Raw genomic sequence first — 17,811 nt, 5'->3', positions numbered from 1 at the left:
TATATATATATATATATATATATATATATATATATATATATATATATATATATATATATATATATTGGTTGACAGGACTTCTTGTGCAGTCGGTGCATAAATCACCATAAAAAATGACAATGACTAATGGAGGTCGAATTGCCATAAACGATACCTATCTACATCTAAGTATCTAACCATGGACAAAGTCCATGGCTACCATTAATGGCCAGTCCCATCTAGGTTAGGCCATCTTTGTCATAGATGACAATAGGTGTTTTTGAACATTTATTTTTATTTATAAGTTTTAATAATTACAAATGCCAACAAATCAAATAAAAAATGCATTAACAAAGTGATTAGAAAAATTAGTGTTGTTGTTGTTATTAAGTGTCACACTAATTCTAATTTAAATACATTACACTTAACAATTAAATTTTTATATGAAACTTTTTGTAATTTGATTATAGAATTAAAAGTTTCCAAATAATTTTATATTTTATTACTCTTTTCCCTCCATTTTTAATATCTAAAAATATTAAATAACAACGTAATAAAATAAACTAAAAAGTAAAAGAAAAAAAAGTAAGGTAAACACGAAAAAAAAAAGTACATATTGGTCGAAAAATGGTGTACACAATATATGCTTCAACCTTTCCCTACATAAAGCAAGAAAAGCATAATCGAATTTAAAAAGAAAAAAGTTATTTCTATACGAATAGTACCAATAGTAGTGTACTACCATTTTTTAAAATGAATAGTACTAAGTGTACTATCACTTAAAAAAAAAACTCCAATGTGATATATTATAATTAATTTTTTTTTTTGGAAAATATATTATAATTAATTTATAAAAAAAAAACATATCAATTTTTTTCCTAATAAACTAAAAACATGCGTCCATATTTTACTTGGTACACTCCCATCATCCATGTGAGAGTGTAAACCGGGACACCGGGTGCCACTAGACCACAAAGTCTTTAGCCAATAGGTTAGAGTTCTAAACACAAATACAATTTTTAAATTGGTTAAATGGATTGACACAATAAATAAGTTTATTGTTCACACGATACAGTATGACATGATAACCAACTTAAAACTCGTTAGACAAGTTAATATACTTGTTATGAATCAATCTTGTGTGAGACTGTTTCACGTGTAATACTTTTTAACTAAAAATTATTACATGTCTCTCATAAGAAGATTTCACACAAGGCTAACTCATTTTTTATTAAAATAAAAAATAAAACTCTAGAAACAATTGTGTGTGTGTGTGTGATGGATCAAATAAAAGAAGACGCCCAAATATTTAAAAAAAAAAGAAAAGAAAAAAAAAGAGGTGAGATCCAATCACTGGTCTAGTCCAGATAAACGCCCTTAAATGAAGGGTTTTTCTTAAACGAACTTTAAATTGCAAAAGATCTAAACTACAAAGTGCAAAAATTTTATACTAAAAATGCATTACTACTAGTGCAAAGAGTAATATAAATTTTAAAAAAATGTGGTGGCATTTTTATAAATTTTTATAACTTTGAAGAATTGAAGTGCAAAGATTTATACTACATATGCATAAATTTATATTACGACGAGTGCAAAGGGTAATATTAGTTTGAAATATTTACAAAAATATCACACGTTTTTCTTAAACTAATATTTGAAAATGTATATGTATATATATACTATAAAGTGTAAAGATTTATAATGCAAAGTGTACAAGTTTTATATCACAAGTGCATATATAGACTTATACTACAAATTAAAGTTTGAAAATTTTTATCAAAGACGTTGATCTAAACATATCAATAGGCAATAGCTAAGATCTCACTCTATTTTTTACATTAGTGTCTCTATTGTGTGAAGTGTGAACAGGTGGTATAAGCTTACCATATGAAAATGATTTATTTTTTTTCCTTTCTGTAATGTGAGTCTACATTTTTTTTTTCCTTCTTGAAAAGTCAGTATTTTTAATTGACTGCCATTGCGACAAGACAATGAAGACATTATTGTCATACACCTAAAATAAATGGCATTATTTTTTTTTTATATATTAAAATTTTCAGTTTATGCTAAATTAATTGTAAATTCTCAAAATTTATTATGTCCAATAGTCGTTAAATGAAGTAAATCATGAGTCGTCCAAGTAACTTCACAATTATTCCTTCTCGTTGAGCATTAATTTAATCAATTCTTAAAATATAAAAATGAAATTGATCTAAATTTATAGAAATGAATGAAGGCGTTGGTGCAAAGTTTTAACTTTAAAATTTACTTTCACATTTATGAAAAATAAAATTCTTTTCACATAAGCTTGTTCACAAAAGGCAAAATTTCCTCGTTAACCTATTAGAGCGCAAATGCTCGAACTCATGACCTCCCATATGGGAGAGTCATTATTCTATTATCTAAGCACAAGATACTTGGCAAGATACATGTTCCTTCTTTATACATAAACTAATTAACCTATTACAAGTCAAAAGAATTTGCTTAACACTTAACACTAAAAAAAATTGCAATGGCTTAAATTACATATGACTTTTTCTAATCTTGAAATTTGTTAAGATTATATTTTTTTAAAAATACAAATAATTAAAGGACATCTCAAAAGACAAAAATAAAAATAAAAATCACTCTATAAATAATTGATGAACAAAATAATTATAGACATAATTAAGCTAAGGGATAAAAGAATAATTTATTTGATTATAATTTAGGTAGGATGAAAAGTGACATTTTATTTTTAAATTTACTTAGTAAAAAATGTGTGAAGAGGAATGAGATGCAGTCGTTGTTTCACCAATCAATCACAATCTTAATTGTTTTCTTCTTCAATTCTCGCTGATAAAAGCTTTTAGGGCTGATTTCATTCAGCTCGTATGCCTTCCAACCCATATCTACATTTTAATAATCAACTCTCACTTTTACAAAATTAATAAGTCCACTACTTTTGAAAGTATGCACACTGTCATCCCAAAAACTGTTATGAATAAGATAGCGACTAAATTATTTTTATTTTATAATAATATATATAGATATTAATACGTGAATGATCGTGTGGTCTAATAATACAAAATGACTCTTTCAAATAGGAGGTCATGGGTTTAAGTCTTATAAATTATTTTATTTCAACTTTCAAAAGTTTATGCATTTTAGTGCGGGGTGAACAGAAGTATACATAATTCCTTAAAAACTAAAGTATACACTTCTTTGCCCACATTAATGATTGCTTTCTCGTACTAAATCAAATTGAAGTGATAACCTAATAATGAAATATAAATCTAATAAGAAATGCATCATCGATCGAATACAAGCAAAAAGGTGATTTATATGCCACCTATTTTCTTTTCACTGTTCAACAAATCTTTTTTTCCTATTCAATGCCAATGTCAGCATGACATTACAACCTGTCACCATATTTATTGTGATTTTTATTGATTAGGATTATTGGACAAGTTTACTCAATATGCACATCGAACAATGGTTACGGAGTTCTCTCATCACTAAAATAATAATAATAATAACAACAACAACAACAACTGTTTATTATTTTTTATAGGTAATTTTCAGGATTAATAGAAAAAAATTTCATTTTTAATCTCAGAATTATAGTAATGTTATTATAATTTAATCACTAACTTTAAATTAATTATATTAGATCATTTTTAGTTCATAAATGACAAGTATGAACATTTCTTTAGTAGAAAAGAAGAAGAAGAAGATGAAGATGTTAATATTGTGAAACTACCAAATTTTCCAAGAGTTGCCATTAATTGAATAAGAATATGTAAAAGAATATCAAATTAAATGCTACAATGTGGTCAACAAAGTCATTAAACTAAATATGATCAAATTAAAAATCAGATATTAAATATTGAAATACCATTAAAATCATGAAATTAAAAGTGAAAATTTCTCTAATTAGAAAAATAAGTATTTCTAATCTAATGTTAATAGTGATAATATTATTTTAAATATAATTAATTAAAAAGTCGATTCAAATTTTAATTTTTTTTAGTAGGTCTTGTGTGAAACACTGAAGCGTGTAAAATATATTTTTAATCTAAAATGTGTTACTCCCTATGAGCCAAAAGATATATATATTTTTCTTGCTTTCCTATTATGTATTGACGTTGATATGCCGCGACGGCTTAAATTATATGATAATAATGGAGTCAATAATACATTTTCCAATTTTCACGAATTCAATATGAAAGCCGAAGGAGTTGCAATCACTATGGAGATGCCTCATTCTGTCGCAAAAAGCAATTGAAGAATAATTCTTCTCTTTTTTTTTTTTTTTAATATTAATGTTAGCTTAAAAAATACTCCGTAAGTAATAATTTCACATATGTAGACGAATAATTTTGTGTTCGTTTGATGATCTGATCGCATATATTTTTAATTTAATTGCTTAATTACACAAACATAATAATTCCAATGATTTATTTAATTATATGTGTGTGGGGTCAAATTAAATTCCATGGCCAGGAATATGATTTAGATATTTTCCAAAATGATTTTGTCATTTTGCATCAGTCCACTTGATCACTACAGCTACACGCCTACGTAGAAATTTCCTCAATCTTTTCCTCACATATGTTTATTTCACATCAAAAGTAGTCTATGATATATTGATATATTGTAGACATATATAGCGTTAACCAATTAAAAATAAATTTGTAATAATTACAATGTGGAAAGATTAAATTCTACTAATGACCAAAAACACACACACACACGCACAAAAATAAAAACAAAAAAAAAAAACAAAACAAAAAAAGAAGAAGAAGAAGAAGAAGAAGAAGAAGAAGAAGAAGAAGAAGAAGAAGGAAACTAATCAAAGTAGTCGAAGGAAATTGATGGTTTAATGTCAATAATATTTTTTTAAATAAGTAATAATAAAAATTATTCGAAGATATTACAATATTTTGTATAAGACTACTTATAATAAAAATAAACTCATAGGTCATGTATCGTTTCTGAGACAAGAGAAGTCCTTTACCGTCAATGAGTGTCTCTATTCCTAAGAAGAAACTCGGAGTCCCCAGGTCCCTGATCTTAAAAACAGAGGAGAGTCGTAGCAACAGATCATCAATCAAGCTGGAGTCATTCCCTAACATGATGATGTCATCAACATACACGAGTAAGAACACTCTGGAGGATTTCAACGAGTAGTAAAATAGAGAAACGTCAGTCTTTGACGGTGAAAACCCTGTAGAGACTAGAAAATCATGCAGCCTTTTGAACCATGCAAGGGGAGCCTGTTTTAAGCCATACAAGGAGCGCTGTAGGTGGCAAACATGATCAGGATGTAACGGATCTTCATAGCCTGGTGGTTGTTTCATATATACGGTTTCTGCTAGATTCCCATTCAGAAACGCATTGTGCACATCCAGCTGTCGTAGTGTCCATGAGTTGGAAACTACAAGCGAGAACAGCATCCTAACAGTAGCTGGTTTGACTACGGGACTGAAAGTATCAAAGAAATCTTCTCCTGCTACCTGATTAAACCCCTTCGCTACAAGCCGAGCTTTATACCGCTCTACCGTACCATCTGCCTTTCTCTTGGTGTGGTATACCCACTTGCACCTGATGATATTCATGTGTGGTGTTGGAGGAACCAACTTCCAAGTGTGATTATGTAGTAGGGCATTGAACTCCTGGTCCATGGCATCACGCCACTGTGGGTGACCGACTGCTTGAGAATAACATGATGGATCTGTTGTAGCGTTGAGAGCATAAAACTGTTCCCCCGTGCCCTTAGTTTTGTTTCGTGTTCTCATAACATGACTACCTGGTTGTACCTTGCCTGTATAAGGTTGAGTTTCAGAGGAGGTAGTTTGACCCTGGCCTGAAGAAGGTGGGGCCGTTGTGTCAGATGTAGACGGTGGTTGAACAACAGGTAAAGGGTCGGAGTCTTGTCCCGCCGGTGGTGCCATATTTAGTGGTATTGGAGTCGGTGTCACAACAAGCGGACCGACCCCGTATGGTGAGTTATCTCGAGGCACTGTGGTACTTGACTATGGTGACTGCAAAGCAAAAGGGAAAACACTTTCGTCAAAACGTACATGACGACAGATAAAGATATTACCCGTGTTTAGGTCCAGACATCGGTATCCCCTAAATGAGACTGGGTAACCTAAGAACACACACGGAGACGACCTGTATTCGACTTTATGACGATTATATGGCCGAAGATAAGGAAAACAGCGACAGCCAAAGACCCGGAAAAAGGTATATGGTGGGTGACTCCGGTAGACACGGTAATATGGTGTTTCAAAGTGTATAGTTGATGAGGGTAGGCAATTAATTAGGTAAGTTGCAGCCTCAAAGGCATAATCCCAGTATTGAAAGGGAGTGGAACTTTCAGCTAGGAGGGCAAGGCCGGTCTCGACAACATGTCTATTTCGACGCTCGACCCGGCCGTTTTGTTCATGTGTATAGGCACAAGATTGTCGGTGAATGATACCTAATGACTCAAAAGTTTGATGTAGTCGGCGGTATTCGCCGCCTAAATCGGATTGAATGGATTTGATAGAACGCGAGAATTGTCGTTCTACCATAACACAGAAAACATCAAAAACTTTGTATACATATGATTTTAGCCTTAATGGATAAAACCAGCAAAACCTTGAATAGTCGTCTACAAAGAGTACAAAATATCTAAAACCGGAAGCAGAAATAATAGGAGATGGACCCCAAATGTCCGTATAGATTAAATCTAGTACATTATTACTACTTTTGGTGACCCTATCTAGAGGAAATCGAGCCGACTTTCACATTTGACACGCAATACAAACTGGAGACGAACTATCTTTATTTGGAATGACTGGACACAGCCGGAGGACACGATCTAGGGCTTGTTTGTGCGGGTGGCCTAGCCGTTGGTGCCATACAACAGAGGTGGTTCTGGCTGACAAAAACGCAAAATGACTTCGCGGAACAAGAAGCTTGTACAGACCTCCCGCAGTGGATCCCCTAAGCAGAATTGCCTGTGTTTTGCAATCCTTCACAAGAAACAAATTTTTGTGAAATTCGAAGTATACGTCATTTTCGTTAGTAAACCGATAAACTGACAGTAAAGGTAAAGACAACTTAGGAATGCATAAAACATTGGACATTTTTAGACTGTGAGGATGGGAACGGATAACCGATTGACCCACACGAGTAACATCCAAACCTGCTCCGTTGCCAACCTTCAGAACATCACCGCCGGAATATATATTTGAATGGTCCAGCATGGTGTCATCTGGGGTTGCGTGAGACATTGCACCGGTGTCAAGGTACCACGCGTCTGCGGTATTTGTGACCGATCCATCACCAGAATAGGCAACATTTGCCTGAGACTCCTGTCGGTCTGTGTAGTACCGGAAACATGTGACGGCGGTGTGGCCGTGAGATCTACAGATCTGGCAGCGTGGAGTGCCGCCCCTACCACGGCCCTGATTGCCGCTGTTCTGTCCTTGCCCATGTCGCCCTCGGCCGTTGGTGTTGTGACGGCCTGCATGATTCCCGCGGCCGCGACCAGCGTAGAAGGCCTGCGAGCCCGGCACAACCGAGGACTCGGCAGGATGAAGGTCATCCGCATGGATGAATTCCTGAGCTTGCAGGTGATCGGCAAGCTGCGACAACGTCATCGGCGTCCCGGAAACGTTCAGAGAAGAGGCCATCGCCCGGAATTCCGGGCGCAACCCGCGCAGGGCGTACATAATCGCTTCCTCGGCTGACAGCGACCGGCCGACGAGCGACAGTGCCTCAATAAGCATCTGGGCTTTGCCAAGATACTCAGCCGGAGAAGAATTGCCCTACCGCAATGTCTGAAATTGGCCGAGCAGGCTGAGACACCTAGATCGGGTGGATGAAGCGAGGGCGGTGGTGATGGAATTCCAAACCGCCGCTGCGGTGTCACGCCCCACTGCTAAATACATCACTTCGTCGGTTAGCGAAGAGATGATCAGTGAGAGTATAGACTGATCTTGCTGTATCCAGGAGAGGTACGCCGGGTTGGGCGTGGCGGTTGCAGCGGCCGAAGAGGAAGCAGCAGCCGGCGTCGGTGATCCAAGAGTTGCCGGCGGACAGGGGAGCGTGCCGTCTAAATATCCGAGGAAGTTTTGGCCTTTCAAGAATGGGATGATTTGGGTTCTCCAGTATAGGTAGTTTCTAGAGGTGAGTTTAATTGAGATATGGTGATTGGAGGTGGTAAGAATAGGGGGGCAGCCGGCGGTTGAGCCGAGGTGGTGACCGCCTGATCGACGGAGGTGGTGTTCGCCATTCGTTTAGGTAGTCGGAGAATGGATCGCCTAACACTTCTGATACCAGATGAACAATCGATATTCTGTTATGACTGCTACAATGCAAAGAGGAGTCCTATAGGAGAGTAAACACATAACTCTCCTATTCTATAGTTAACATATTATTGACCAAGTACAAATATAACAATAAGACATTATAATAATAATATGAATATGAGCATGACTAATACTCATAATTTTATGAGAGATTGTTTTTTCTAAACATTGGAATTTGGTCTCTAATATCATATAGGGGGTGTTTGGCAAACGGCCGATAGCTTATAGCTGATAGCTGGTTGGTTTAGCTAGTAGCTGATGGCTGATTGCGTTAACTGGTTTGACCAGCTGGTTGTATTAGCTGGTTATAAAAAACTGTTTGGTAAATTAGCTGTTTACTAGTAGCTGATTGAATGTAAAATGACATTTAAGGGTATTATTATTATTATTATTATTATTATTATTATTATTATTATTATAAAATAACAAACACACCACCCATTTAAAAGTAAATCCCATTGATTTTAAAGGATAAAATAGTCAATATACCCATTGTTCCCAACCAACTGATACAAAAAGCTACATTCATTAGCTTTTCAATTTTCAGCTTATTGGCCCAATAAGCAATTTACCAAACACTTCAAAATAACTTATTGGTTGGTCAAAAAGCTAAACTTGATCAAATAAGCTAAAATTTGGCTTATAAGCCATAACCAAACACCCCCATAAAGTGTTGATTTCTAAGACTATTATCACCTTTGCAATATTTCTCTCACTTTTAAAATATCATATCACTAAATTTGTAATTATTTATTATTCACTATCTATTCCTGCAATTCTTTATCCTCCTTCAAAAAGTTCCAGTGTCTTATTTCTTTTATTAATAAAATTATATATATAAAGCCCCAAAAGGGATTTTGCAATTCTGATAACAGAATTAATTGCAAAATTTGTAATTCTGCATTGTCAGAATTGCAAAGCAACACCAACGTGACAATTTTTTATTTTTTTTTAAAATTGCCACATTGATTTGGCATTCTTGCATATTGCAACGATGTCCAACAGCCAAATCATGAATCACTTCAGACTTGATTCTCTACTATTCCTTACTATTTTTTATTTTTTTTTAAATAAGAGTTGTCAAAACGGATTTAGTGTGTCGGTCTAGTCCAGTTCGTTACCTAATGAGATATGGGCGAGTTAAAAATATAGAGGCTTGCCAAGGGGTGAGCTTTTGAGGTGGGTTTTATCGACACTTACCAATATTAATTATAATATATGTATTTTTTTTATTTAAGTTTAAATTGTTTGAGTTGTTTACTTTGTACTAATGTTTGTTTAAACTATCTAAACTAATGAGGGTCATATTTGAATACAACTTGTATGAAATCATCTCACGTGAAACATATAATACTTTTAACTAAAATGTAATGATTTTTATGATTCCATTAAATTTAATTAAAAAATATTATACATTTCACCTGATTGTATTAGTGTACTACACAATACTTATTCAATTCAAAGTATATTTTATTATATACTTTCTTAGTTTTTAAAAATTTTTGTGAGGTGAGGTGGGCTCTGGCAAGTTCCACTCCGCGACTTTGACAATATATACTAACTCAATAGTTATACATAGACTCGCGTTCACTTTGCAAGATGAACTCGTGTTTATTTACATATTAAATGTTCATAATTTGAATTGTAAACATTCAGTATATAAATTGTTAACATTCAGTAGGTGAATTGTGTATTTTAGACACGAATACACAGAATAATTTGTTATACAAACCTGTTTAGTTTGAGATGAAACTAATCTAACAAATTTTAGTCAACTTAATTCTTTTACCTACTAATTGCTACCCATTTCGTTCGGAATAAAACTAATCCAATTGATCAAGGATTAAATTTCATGGGACAATTATAAGGGGTACTACTTCCCTCTCCATTTTGCTTCATAACGTTTATAATTGGCAACACCAAACTAGAATTGTACACTTTGGCTATGTTTGGCAAACCTAGCTGAAAAGGTAGCTAAAAGTTGAAAATTAGTTGAAAATTGAAAAGCTATAAGCTCGAAGCTGAAATCTGACGAGCTGTTATGCTTAAAAGTGTTTGGTAAAATTAGCTTTTTGATAAGCTGATAAATGTAAAAAGACTAAAAAGGACATCTTCATACAATTTAAATAATTTTAAATTTAAATAAGTTTGTTTATATATTAAAATATAAAATAATGAAATCAATATATTTAAATAAAATATAAAGTAAGAACATATATTTGAAAATATATAAAGTAAAAAAATATTTATAATTCATAAGATTCATACAAAAATTAATGTTCAAACATAAATATCAAACTGAAATTACAACCAAATATAATGAAAAGAAAATGTCAAAAGGATTTTAATTGAGAGGGGTAAAGATGTCATTTATTTAAAATAATAAGGATAAGGATGAAAAAAAGTTAAAAAGTTACTAGCTTATTTTGAAAAGCTACCCCAGGTAGCGTTTCAAAATAAACTCTTATTTTAAGCTACTAGCTTATTTTGAGAACATTACCAAACAAAGCTTATAGCTTATTAGTAGCTTAAAATAAGTTATAAGCTCCTAAATAAGCTCTGCCAAACAGAGTCTTTGAGTGAGATAAATGTTATGTTTATACTTTATATGTCAAGTAAACCACCATTGTCATTTTATTTTTGTTTTGGTTATACCATGAGATGTTCTGAGTATGTCTTAACTATAGGAGTCATCCTTACTATACTTAGACTAACACCGTTCACACCCGGTCAACCCAGACCATGGGCATCTTGTTTAATATGGTATTACGTATATGAATATTAGTATATGAACTCCCAAATTATATTTTATCAATAAAATGTTCATATATTATTAGCATGGATATAATATTTTCTTTATGTAAGTTCGTTATTATTATTGTTTTTTAATTGAGGAGGGGAATTGAAGCTCGTAGTCACTATGCAAGGGTATGTATTGAGTAAATCCCATTTTGTGACATTAGCGGGCAAATGATCACAATAAGGAAGCAAAATCGTCTAGGTTGCTCATAGCTCACTAATTGGCTCAAACAAAAAATGTCAATAGGTCGCTCCCGCTGGGGTTTTCATAGCTAAAGAAAAGTGTCTATATCAATGATTTGAAAATATGAGATAAATTTTAAGAATAAAATTGAAAGCACATGTAAAAGTGTGGCATTTGATGCAAATAATCAAAATATATACGAACCAAAATAATGGTGGGGGGGAACAAATTTCATATTTATAAGGAATTAAATAAATTTGGTTAGATTGCCAGTGATCCAGAAAAAGAATCCTAATTTGTTACAGAAAAAGAATTCTACTTTCTCTAAATTACAATCACTTTTCTTGATATCATATGGCATATATATAATTGTCAAAAAAAATGGCGTATATATACACCACATCAAACCATTATATATATGGTGTATATATATTTTGATGATCTCCTGCATCATCGGCCACGCTTTCTTTCACATGGACACGTGGCATGTCATGTCGACATTATGTTCCAGGCGAAGCAAATTGACTGGGTTTTTCTCCTTCTCCATTCAGTTTTTCTCTCCGTTCATATCCCAGAATGTCACCATTGTGTCTTCACTTCACTTTGATATACTGATATACATACTCCTTACCATATATACCCATGCGTAATATAATCCATATCTACGCCATTATTGCCGCATCACTGCAACAAACCATTATATATATACACACATGGAGAGTAATTAATTCATTTAATCTCTTCATAGATCTCTAAAATATTCTCTTCAATTCCCTTTTCCTTTATTTTTCCACCGACCCCTGAAGTACCCACTGGAATCACTAAAGTACACCTCTGATTCTCTGAACTATTATATAAGTCTGTTGTTATTACTAGGTTGTTGAATTGCCTGCCAAACATGAAGAAGACAATACAGAAATGTTGGGTTGTTTTGGTTGGGGTGTTATTGTTGCTTTTGGTTCCCAGTTTTGTGGCGGCGGAATGCGAAAAAGACGATGATGGTGCGGTTCACAACAAGAAGTTAGCGCTCAAGTATAAACTTGGGGCTATAGCGTCTATCTTGGTGGCTAGTGCAATTGGAGTTTTGTTGCCGGTTCTGGGTAAGAAGATTTCGGCCTTGAGCCCCGAGGGGAGTTTTTTCTTTATGATCAAGGCGTTTGCTGCCGGCGTGATATTGGCCACCGGGTTTATTCATGTGTTACCTGACGCCTTTGAGAGCCTGACGTCGGAGGCGCTCGCGTGCCACCCGTGGGGAGATTTTCCGTTCGGTGGGTTTGTGGCCATGGTGGCGGCGATAGGGACGCTCATGGTGGACTCGTTCGCCACGTCTTATTTTTCCGGGAGGGCCGGCGAGAAAGTGACCGCCGGTCATGAGGGCGATGCCGAGGTTGGACCGGGAGTGGTTCCGGTTCACACACATGCAACGCACGGCCATGCCCACGGTCATGTTAATGTTACCGACATGGATTCTTCTTCCCAACTTCTTCGACACCGAGTTATTTCACAGGTAATTAAAACCCAAAATTTGCATTAGTAGGTTGAAAAAAGTAACTATAAACAGATACTGCATTGTAACAGAATCAGTGGTATTCAGAAAAAATAATAATTTTATGTGCAGGTGTTGGAGTTGGGAATTATAGTGCACTCTGTTATCATTGGAATTGCTTTGGGTGCTTCGGACACACCCAAAACAGTTAAGCCACTGGTGGCGGCTTTGACTTTCCATCAATTCTTTGAAGGCATGGGGCTGGGTGGGTGCATTGCCCAGGTACTTTAATTTGTTCATAACTAAATAATTTTATATTATAATTATAACATTTAATTTAATGTCAAATGAGTTAAAAAGAACTCTAATATAATATTATTTTGACTGCAATAACTTTATTTTGTTTGTGTTAATTGTACGTGCAGGCAAAGTTCAAGTCACAGGCAGTGGCAATTATGGCGCTGTTTTTCTCCCTCACAACTCCGATCGGAATTGTGATCGGAATAGGAATAACAAATGTATACGACGAGGATAGCCCCAAAGCTTTGATCATACAGGGTATATTTAACTCTGCTTCCGCCGGAATCCTGATCTATATGGCTCTGGTAGATCTGCTCGCCGCCGATTTCATGAGCCCAAAAATGCACAAGAATCCCAAGCTGCAATTTGGGGCTAATGCTTCACTTCTTCTTGGGGCTGGTTTGATGTCTATGTTGGCCAAGTGGGCTTGATCGCCCATCTTGTTTTTAAATCATCAAACATATGCTAAATTAAAGCCTCGATTTTATAGCCGTGCTCAGATAGCATGTAGTGGCTAAAAAAAGCCTTAATTTTATAAGGAGATAATGAATTTTGATACTAATTGTCTAGTTGTATATATATATTTGACGGTTTATTTTATAGTCTATAGTATTAGTCTTACACGTTCAAATTAATGACATGTTGTCCTTTGACTTTTAAATTGTTACTCCTTAGACCATCGATGGTCTTTTAACTCTTAAAATTTAATTAATTGTGGTGGTGCTACAAATGGAAGGCAGTGACTCTCCGAACAGATACTACACTGTAATAGAGTAAATAGTATTTAAAAAAAAATCTTTTAACTAAATTAACTGGTAATCGATTTTATAATAAAAGTTTTGCCGCTGGATTTTAAAAGGAATTAAAGTATTTACCCCCAAAATAAAAAGAAAAAAAAAATCCGTCATCAGACATCAGCACATGCCTTCTTCCGTCACCGATCGATTTCGAACGGTTTGACCGTTTGACTGCTGAGATTGCTCGATTGATTACCGGAATTGAATCCCGGTAGCCGGAACTGCTAACAACGGTAGTATATACAAATGGCGGATGCGAATCAACCTGAAAGAGTACAATCACTAGCTCAGAAAGGCGAAGCCGTTGTGCCGCCGATTTACGTGCAGCCGCCGGAGAACAGGCCCCGAGCCAACTGCAACAACTCTACGCCTCCGGTGCCGACGATCGACCTGAGCGCACCTACTGAGCTCCTCATCGGCGAACTGCGGCAGGCGTGCAAAGAGTGGGGAGCTTTTCACGTCGTGAACCACGGCGTCGCTGTTGAATTGCTGGATGATGCTAGGCGCGTGGGCCGTTCTTTCTTCCACGACTATCCCATGGCGGAGAAGGCGCGCTATTCCTGCGATCCAAATTCTCCTGCTTCCGAGGGCTACGGCAGCCGCATGTTGGTTGCTTCAAACGACACCGTTTTGGACTGGAGGGATTACTTCGACCATCACACTCTGCCGCTCTCTCGCCGCAATCCATCTCGCTGGCCTCACTTTCCTCCCGATTACCGGTATGCTTCGCTTTCTTCGACTTAAATTTCTGAAATCTTTTGCTGTTCTGCAATTGGTCCAATTAATGTAAATATGTCCTGCATAACTTTTAAAGTTTTTCAGTTTTGTTCAAAAATTGGAAATGGATGGTGTTGAGCATATACATAATATATAAACATAAATGTGAAATCTAACTATCAGATTAGGTTTTTAGTTGAGATTTTTAGTTGAGATGAAGCACATGCTTCAATTGATGGAAATGAAACACAGCAATTGGTAAGATAATCGATAAAGGGACTGAATTAAAGAGTTATCAATTGATTATTCTGTTTAAATGTATTCCAACAATCATATAAACAACTTGTTTTGGAATAAGTCACTGCCTAACAATTTTAAGTTTGCCAGAGAGGTTGTTGCACAGTACAGTGATTGTATGAAAGTTCTTGCTCAGAGACTTTTGGGTTTGATCTCCAAGAGTCTAGACCTGCCATCTTCTTGCATTGAAGATGCAATTGGGGAATTTTACCAAAACATTACTTTCAGTTACTACCCGCCCTGCCCACAACCGGAGCTTACACTTGGTTTGCAATCACATTCTGACTTTGGTGCTCTTACTCTTCTCATCCAAGACGATGTTGGGGGGCTTCAAGTTTTCAAGGACGGAGAATGGGTAACTGTGCATCCATTATCCGATGCTATACTTGTGATCTTGGCAGACCAAACTGAGGTATTTGAAGTCACTTTAATTTCAAATCACTGAGTGCTAGCAAGAATTATTATTTTTGACTTGTTAGGAACTTTTATCGTATTTTGGTGAGCTGCGTGGAGTTTCTTTGTTGGTTATTACATTAAAGTTCTATGAGAATTTCTGGTGGAAGAAGCTGAAGTATTAGTGGTCAAGCTTCATAGGACTTGTAGGATTAGGGAAAAAATGCTTTCATGCTTTGTACAGATAGATCAATCTAGAAATTGTTCGGTGTTTTTTTGCCTCCACCGGTTAATAACTAAAAATGATTCTGTCTAGTTAAAAGGTTTACAAGAGCATTTGGCCTAGTATATATGAGTTCTTTACCTGCATTGCCTCATCGGTCATTGCTGTGAGCACAAGGACTCCAAGTCAGAGTGCTTAATCAGAATATTTGGGAAACTATACTCTTCAATCTTCCAAATTCTCTGTTAGCATTTTCATTCGTTTCTTCTTATCCTGTTATAACCAATTCATCGCTTTGGTGTGTCCCTAACAATTCACTATTCTTGAATTCTTGACAATGAGCTTTATTCCTTAGGTGTGCTTTCTGCTGCTCTGCTACTTTCATTCTAAATGGTCCTAATTCTCGACTTCTAATTTAAGCATGCGTGTCTTTGTCCATTTTAGTAGAACTAGACTAGATGTTTTTGTACTATGATCTTGTGATAGGGGGTTTCTAGATGACTCTATTGACCTTCAATTGGAACCAGAATCAGATCTGAAGTTGGCTTATTATAATGTGCTGATAAAATATTATATTTCAGAGCCTTTCTGATTAGGAATTTAGAATCTGTATGGGAGCCTTGAACTTGTTCCTTTCTGAGCAGTAGAAAACAATATACTCCGTATATAAATATTGTCCCTAAACTTTACTTCTTGGTTCTCTCATTTTTGCAGATAATAACTAATGGAGAGTACAGAAGCTCTCAACACCGCGCCATAACTAATGCTGAACGCCCCCGGTTCTCAATTGCTACATTTCATGACCCTGCAAAGACGAGAAAGATTTCCCCTGCCTTACATCCACCAAAATACCGGGAAGTGATGTATGGTGACTATGTATCATCGTGGTATACAAAAGGCCCAGAAGGAAAGCGGAATATTGATGCCCTTCTTCTTTAATTCGTAAGTATTATTTTTATTCATAATGTCCAAATTCACTACCCTACAACATGAAAAGATCAATCATCCTCTTGGTTCTTACAGCAGATTCTGGGAAAAATGGTCCTTTGAGAGGTAGAGCAACTTCAGTTTACTGTAACTGACTTATATGAAACATTTAGGGTGTGTTTGGTAACCTGTAAAATGTTTTCCGAGTTTTCTGTGTTTGGCAACGTCCGGAAAATGTTTTCCGTTGACTAAGGAAAATCAGTTCATTTTTCCGGAAAATGACTTACGGAATTTTTTTCCGTAAGTCATTTTACGGAATCGTCAGAATAGTTGTTTTGCATGTTTTCGACCAAAACCAAGCCATATCACCCATGACCATGGACCAAGGAGGTGGGGAAACCGCCGGAAACCTTTGCTACATTTTTTTAAATTTTTTATAAATTCTATTTTTTATTAAATACCATTATTTTAATAACTATTATAATTTTTTATATTTTAAATAAAACAATTACAATGTTTAATTATACAATTCTATCCATTTTCCAGAAAATGAACCAAACACACAGACAGTTTTCCATAATACATCCAAACACTGGAAATGAAACTGTTTTCCGAAAAATGATTTATTTTCCAGAAAACATTTTCCATAAGTCATTTTCCTACTTTCCAAATGAACCCTTAATTCATCAATGCTCCTTTGCTTATGGGCATACTGTGTTGACACTTAACAGGGTATTAGTTATTGACAGTAGTCATGAATTCAACTCCCCACATCCATACAAGATGAACTGCCCTCTATGGTTCTATTGCAATATAAAATAAGTTGTAATAATTGTAATAGGTATATAATTAATAAATTATATAATATGTTAATTGTAGGTATATAATCTGAATGTTGTTTTAGAATAAGGGCGATGCAAGTTGGATCCTGGTTCATGGTATAAACCGTATAATATGATCATTTCATATTACTTTTGGGAATTGTATATATTTTCTAAGATAATACGATAATTTTGAACACATAACTTAAATGAAATGCACCCTAATATGTTTAATATGAAATTGTCACATCAATATCTTTTTTCTTTTGAAATAAAAGATTGAATAAATCCTCAAGTTATTTGAAAAAAGCTTGTTTGCACATTCAAATTTAATACTATCAACCGATCAAAATAATGAACACACTTGAACTATTTTTGTGCAACCTAATAAATGTTTTTGCAACTTTTCATCCCTTACTTCGAAAGGAAGAAGGTGATCAAGCTCACTTTGGCCAATGCTGACATCAAACCAACACCAAGAAAAAGGGAAGAATTAGCCCCAAATTGCAACTTGGGATTCTTCCGCAACATATAGGATTCTTG

General features: G+C 35.0%; 2 protein-coding genes across 4 annotated transcripts; both read left to right on the top strand.

Moving 5' to 3' along the window:
• The first annotated feature begins 11,793 nt into the window (after positions 1–11,793).
• LOC116022360 (zinc transporter 8-like) lies at positions 11,794–13,728 on the top strand. The gene is made up of 3 exons (XM_031263051.1): positions 11,794–12,814; positions 12,926–13,075; positions 13,219–13,728. The coding sequence occupies exons 1-3, from the start codon at positions 12,206–12,208 to the stop codon at positions 13,522–13,524; spliced, it is 1,065 nt and encodes a 354-aa protein (XP_031118911.1). The 5' UTR covers positions 11,794–12,205; the 3' UTR covers positions 13,525–13,728.
• Positions 13,729–13,907: 179 nt separating this feature from the next.
• LOC116022362 (probable 2-oxoglutarate-dependent dioxygenase ANS) lies at positions 13,908–17,804 on the top strand. Of its 3 annotated transcripts, none has more exons than XM_031263054.1 (4): positions 13,908–14,609; positions 14,995–15,316; positions 16,235–16,462; positions 17,699–17,804. In XM_031263054.1, the coding sequence occupies exons 1-3, from the start codon at positions 14,137–14,139 to the stop codon at positions 16,457–16,459; spliced, it is 1,020 nt and encodes a 339-aa protein (XP_031118914.1). In that variant the 5' UTR covers positions 13,908–14,136; the 3' UTR covers positions 16,460–16,462; positions 17,699–17,804. The 3 variants fall into 3 exon arrangements, with proteins under 3 accessions (XP_031118914.1, XP_031118913.1, XP_031118912.1); XM_031263053.1 differs by having other exon boundaries at positions 17,695–17,804; XM_031263052.1 differs by lacking the exon at positions 17,699–17,804 and having other exon boundaries at positions 13,910–14,609; positions 16,235–16,665.
• The last annotated feature ends 7 nt before the right edge of the window (positions 17,805–17,811 follow it).

The sequence above is a fragment of the Ipomoea triloba genome, chromosome 6, assembly GCF_003576645.1.
Source record: "Ipomoea triloba cultivar NCNSP0323 chromosome 6, ASM357664v1".
In the NCBI taxonomy this organism is placed as follows: Eukaryota; Viridiplantae; Streptophyta; class Magnoliopsida; order Solanales; family Convolvulaceae; genus Ipomoea; species Ipomoea triloba.
Note: the sequence above shows the minus strand (reverse complement) of the source record. Positions and strands in the feature narration are given on the sequence as shown.

Coding starts and splice junctions, on each gene's coding strand:
- LOC116022362 (XM_031263054.1), top strand. CDS start 14,137: ATGGCGGATGCGAATCAACCTGAAAGAGTACAATCACTAGCTCAGAAA. Junction 14,610..14,994: donor CACTTTCCTCCCGATTACCG/GTATGCTTCGCT, acceptor TAAGTTTGCCAG/AGAGGTTGTTGCACAGTACA. Junction 15,317..16,234: donor TCTTGGCAGACCAAACTGAG/GTATTTGAAGTC, acceptor TCATTTTTGCAG/ATAATAACTAATGGAGAGTA.
- LOC116022360 (XM_031263051.1), top strand. CDS start 12,206: ATGAAGAAGACAATACAGAAATGTTGGGTTGTTTTGGTTGGGGTGTTA. Junction 12,815..12,925: donor GACACCGAGTTATTTCACAG/GTAATTAAAACC, acceptor TTTTATGTGCAG/GTGTTGGAGTTGGGAATTAT. Junction 13,076..13,218: donor TGGGTGGGTGCATTGCCCAG/GTACTTTAATTT, acceptor TTGTACGTGCAG/GCAAAGTTCAAGTCACAGGC.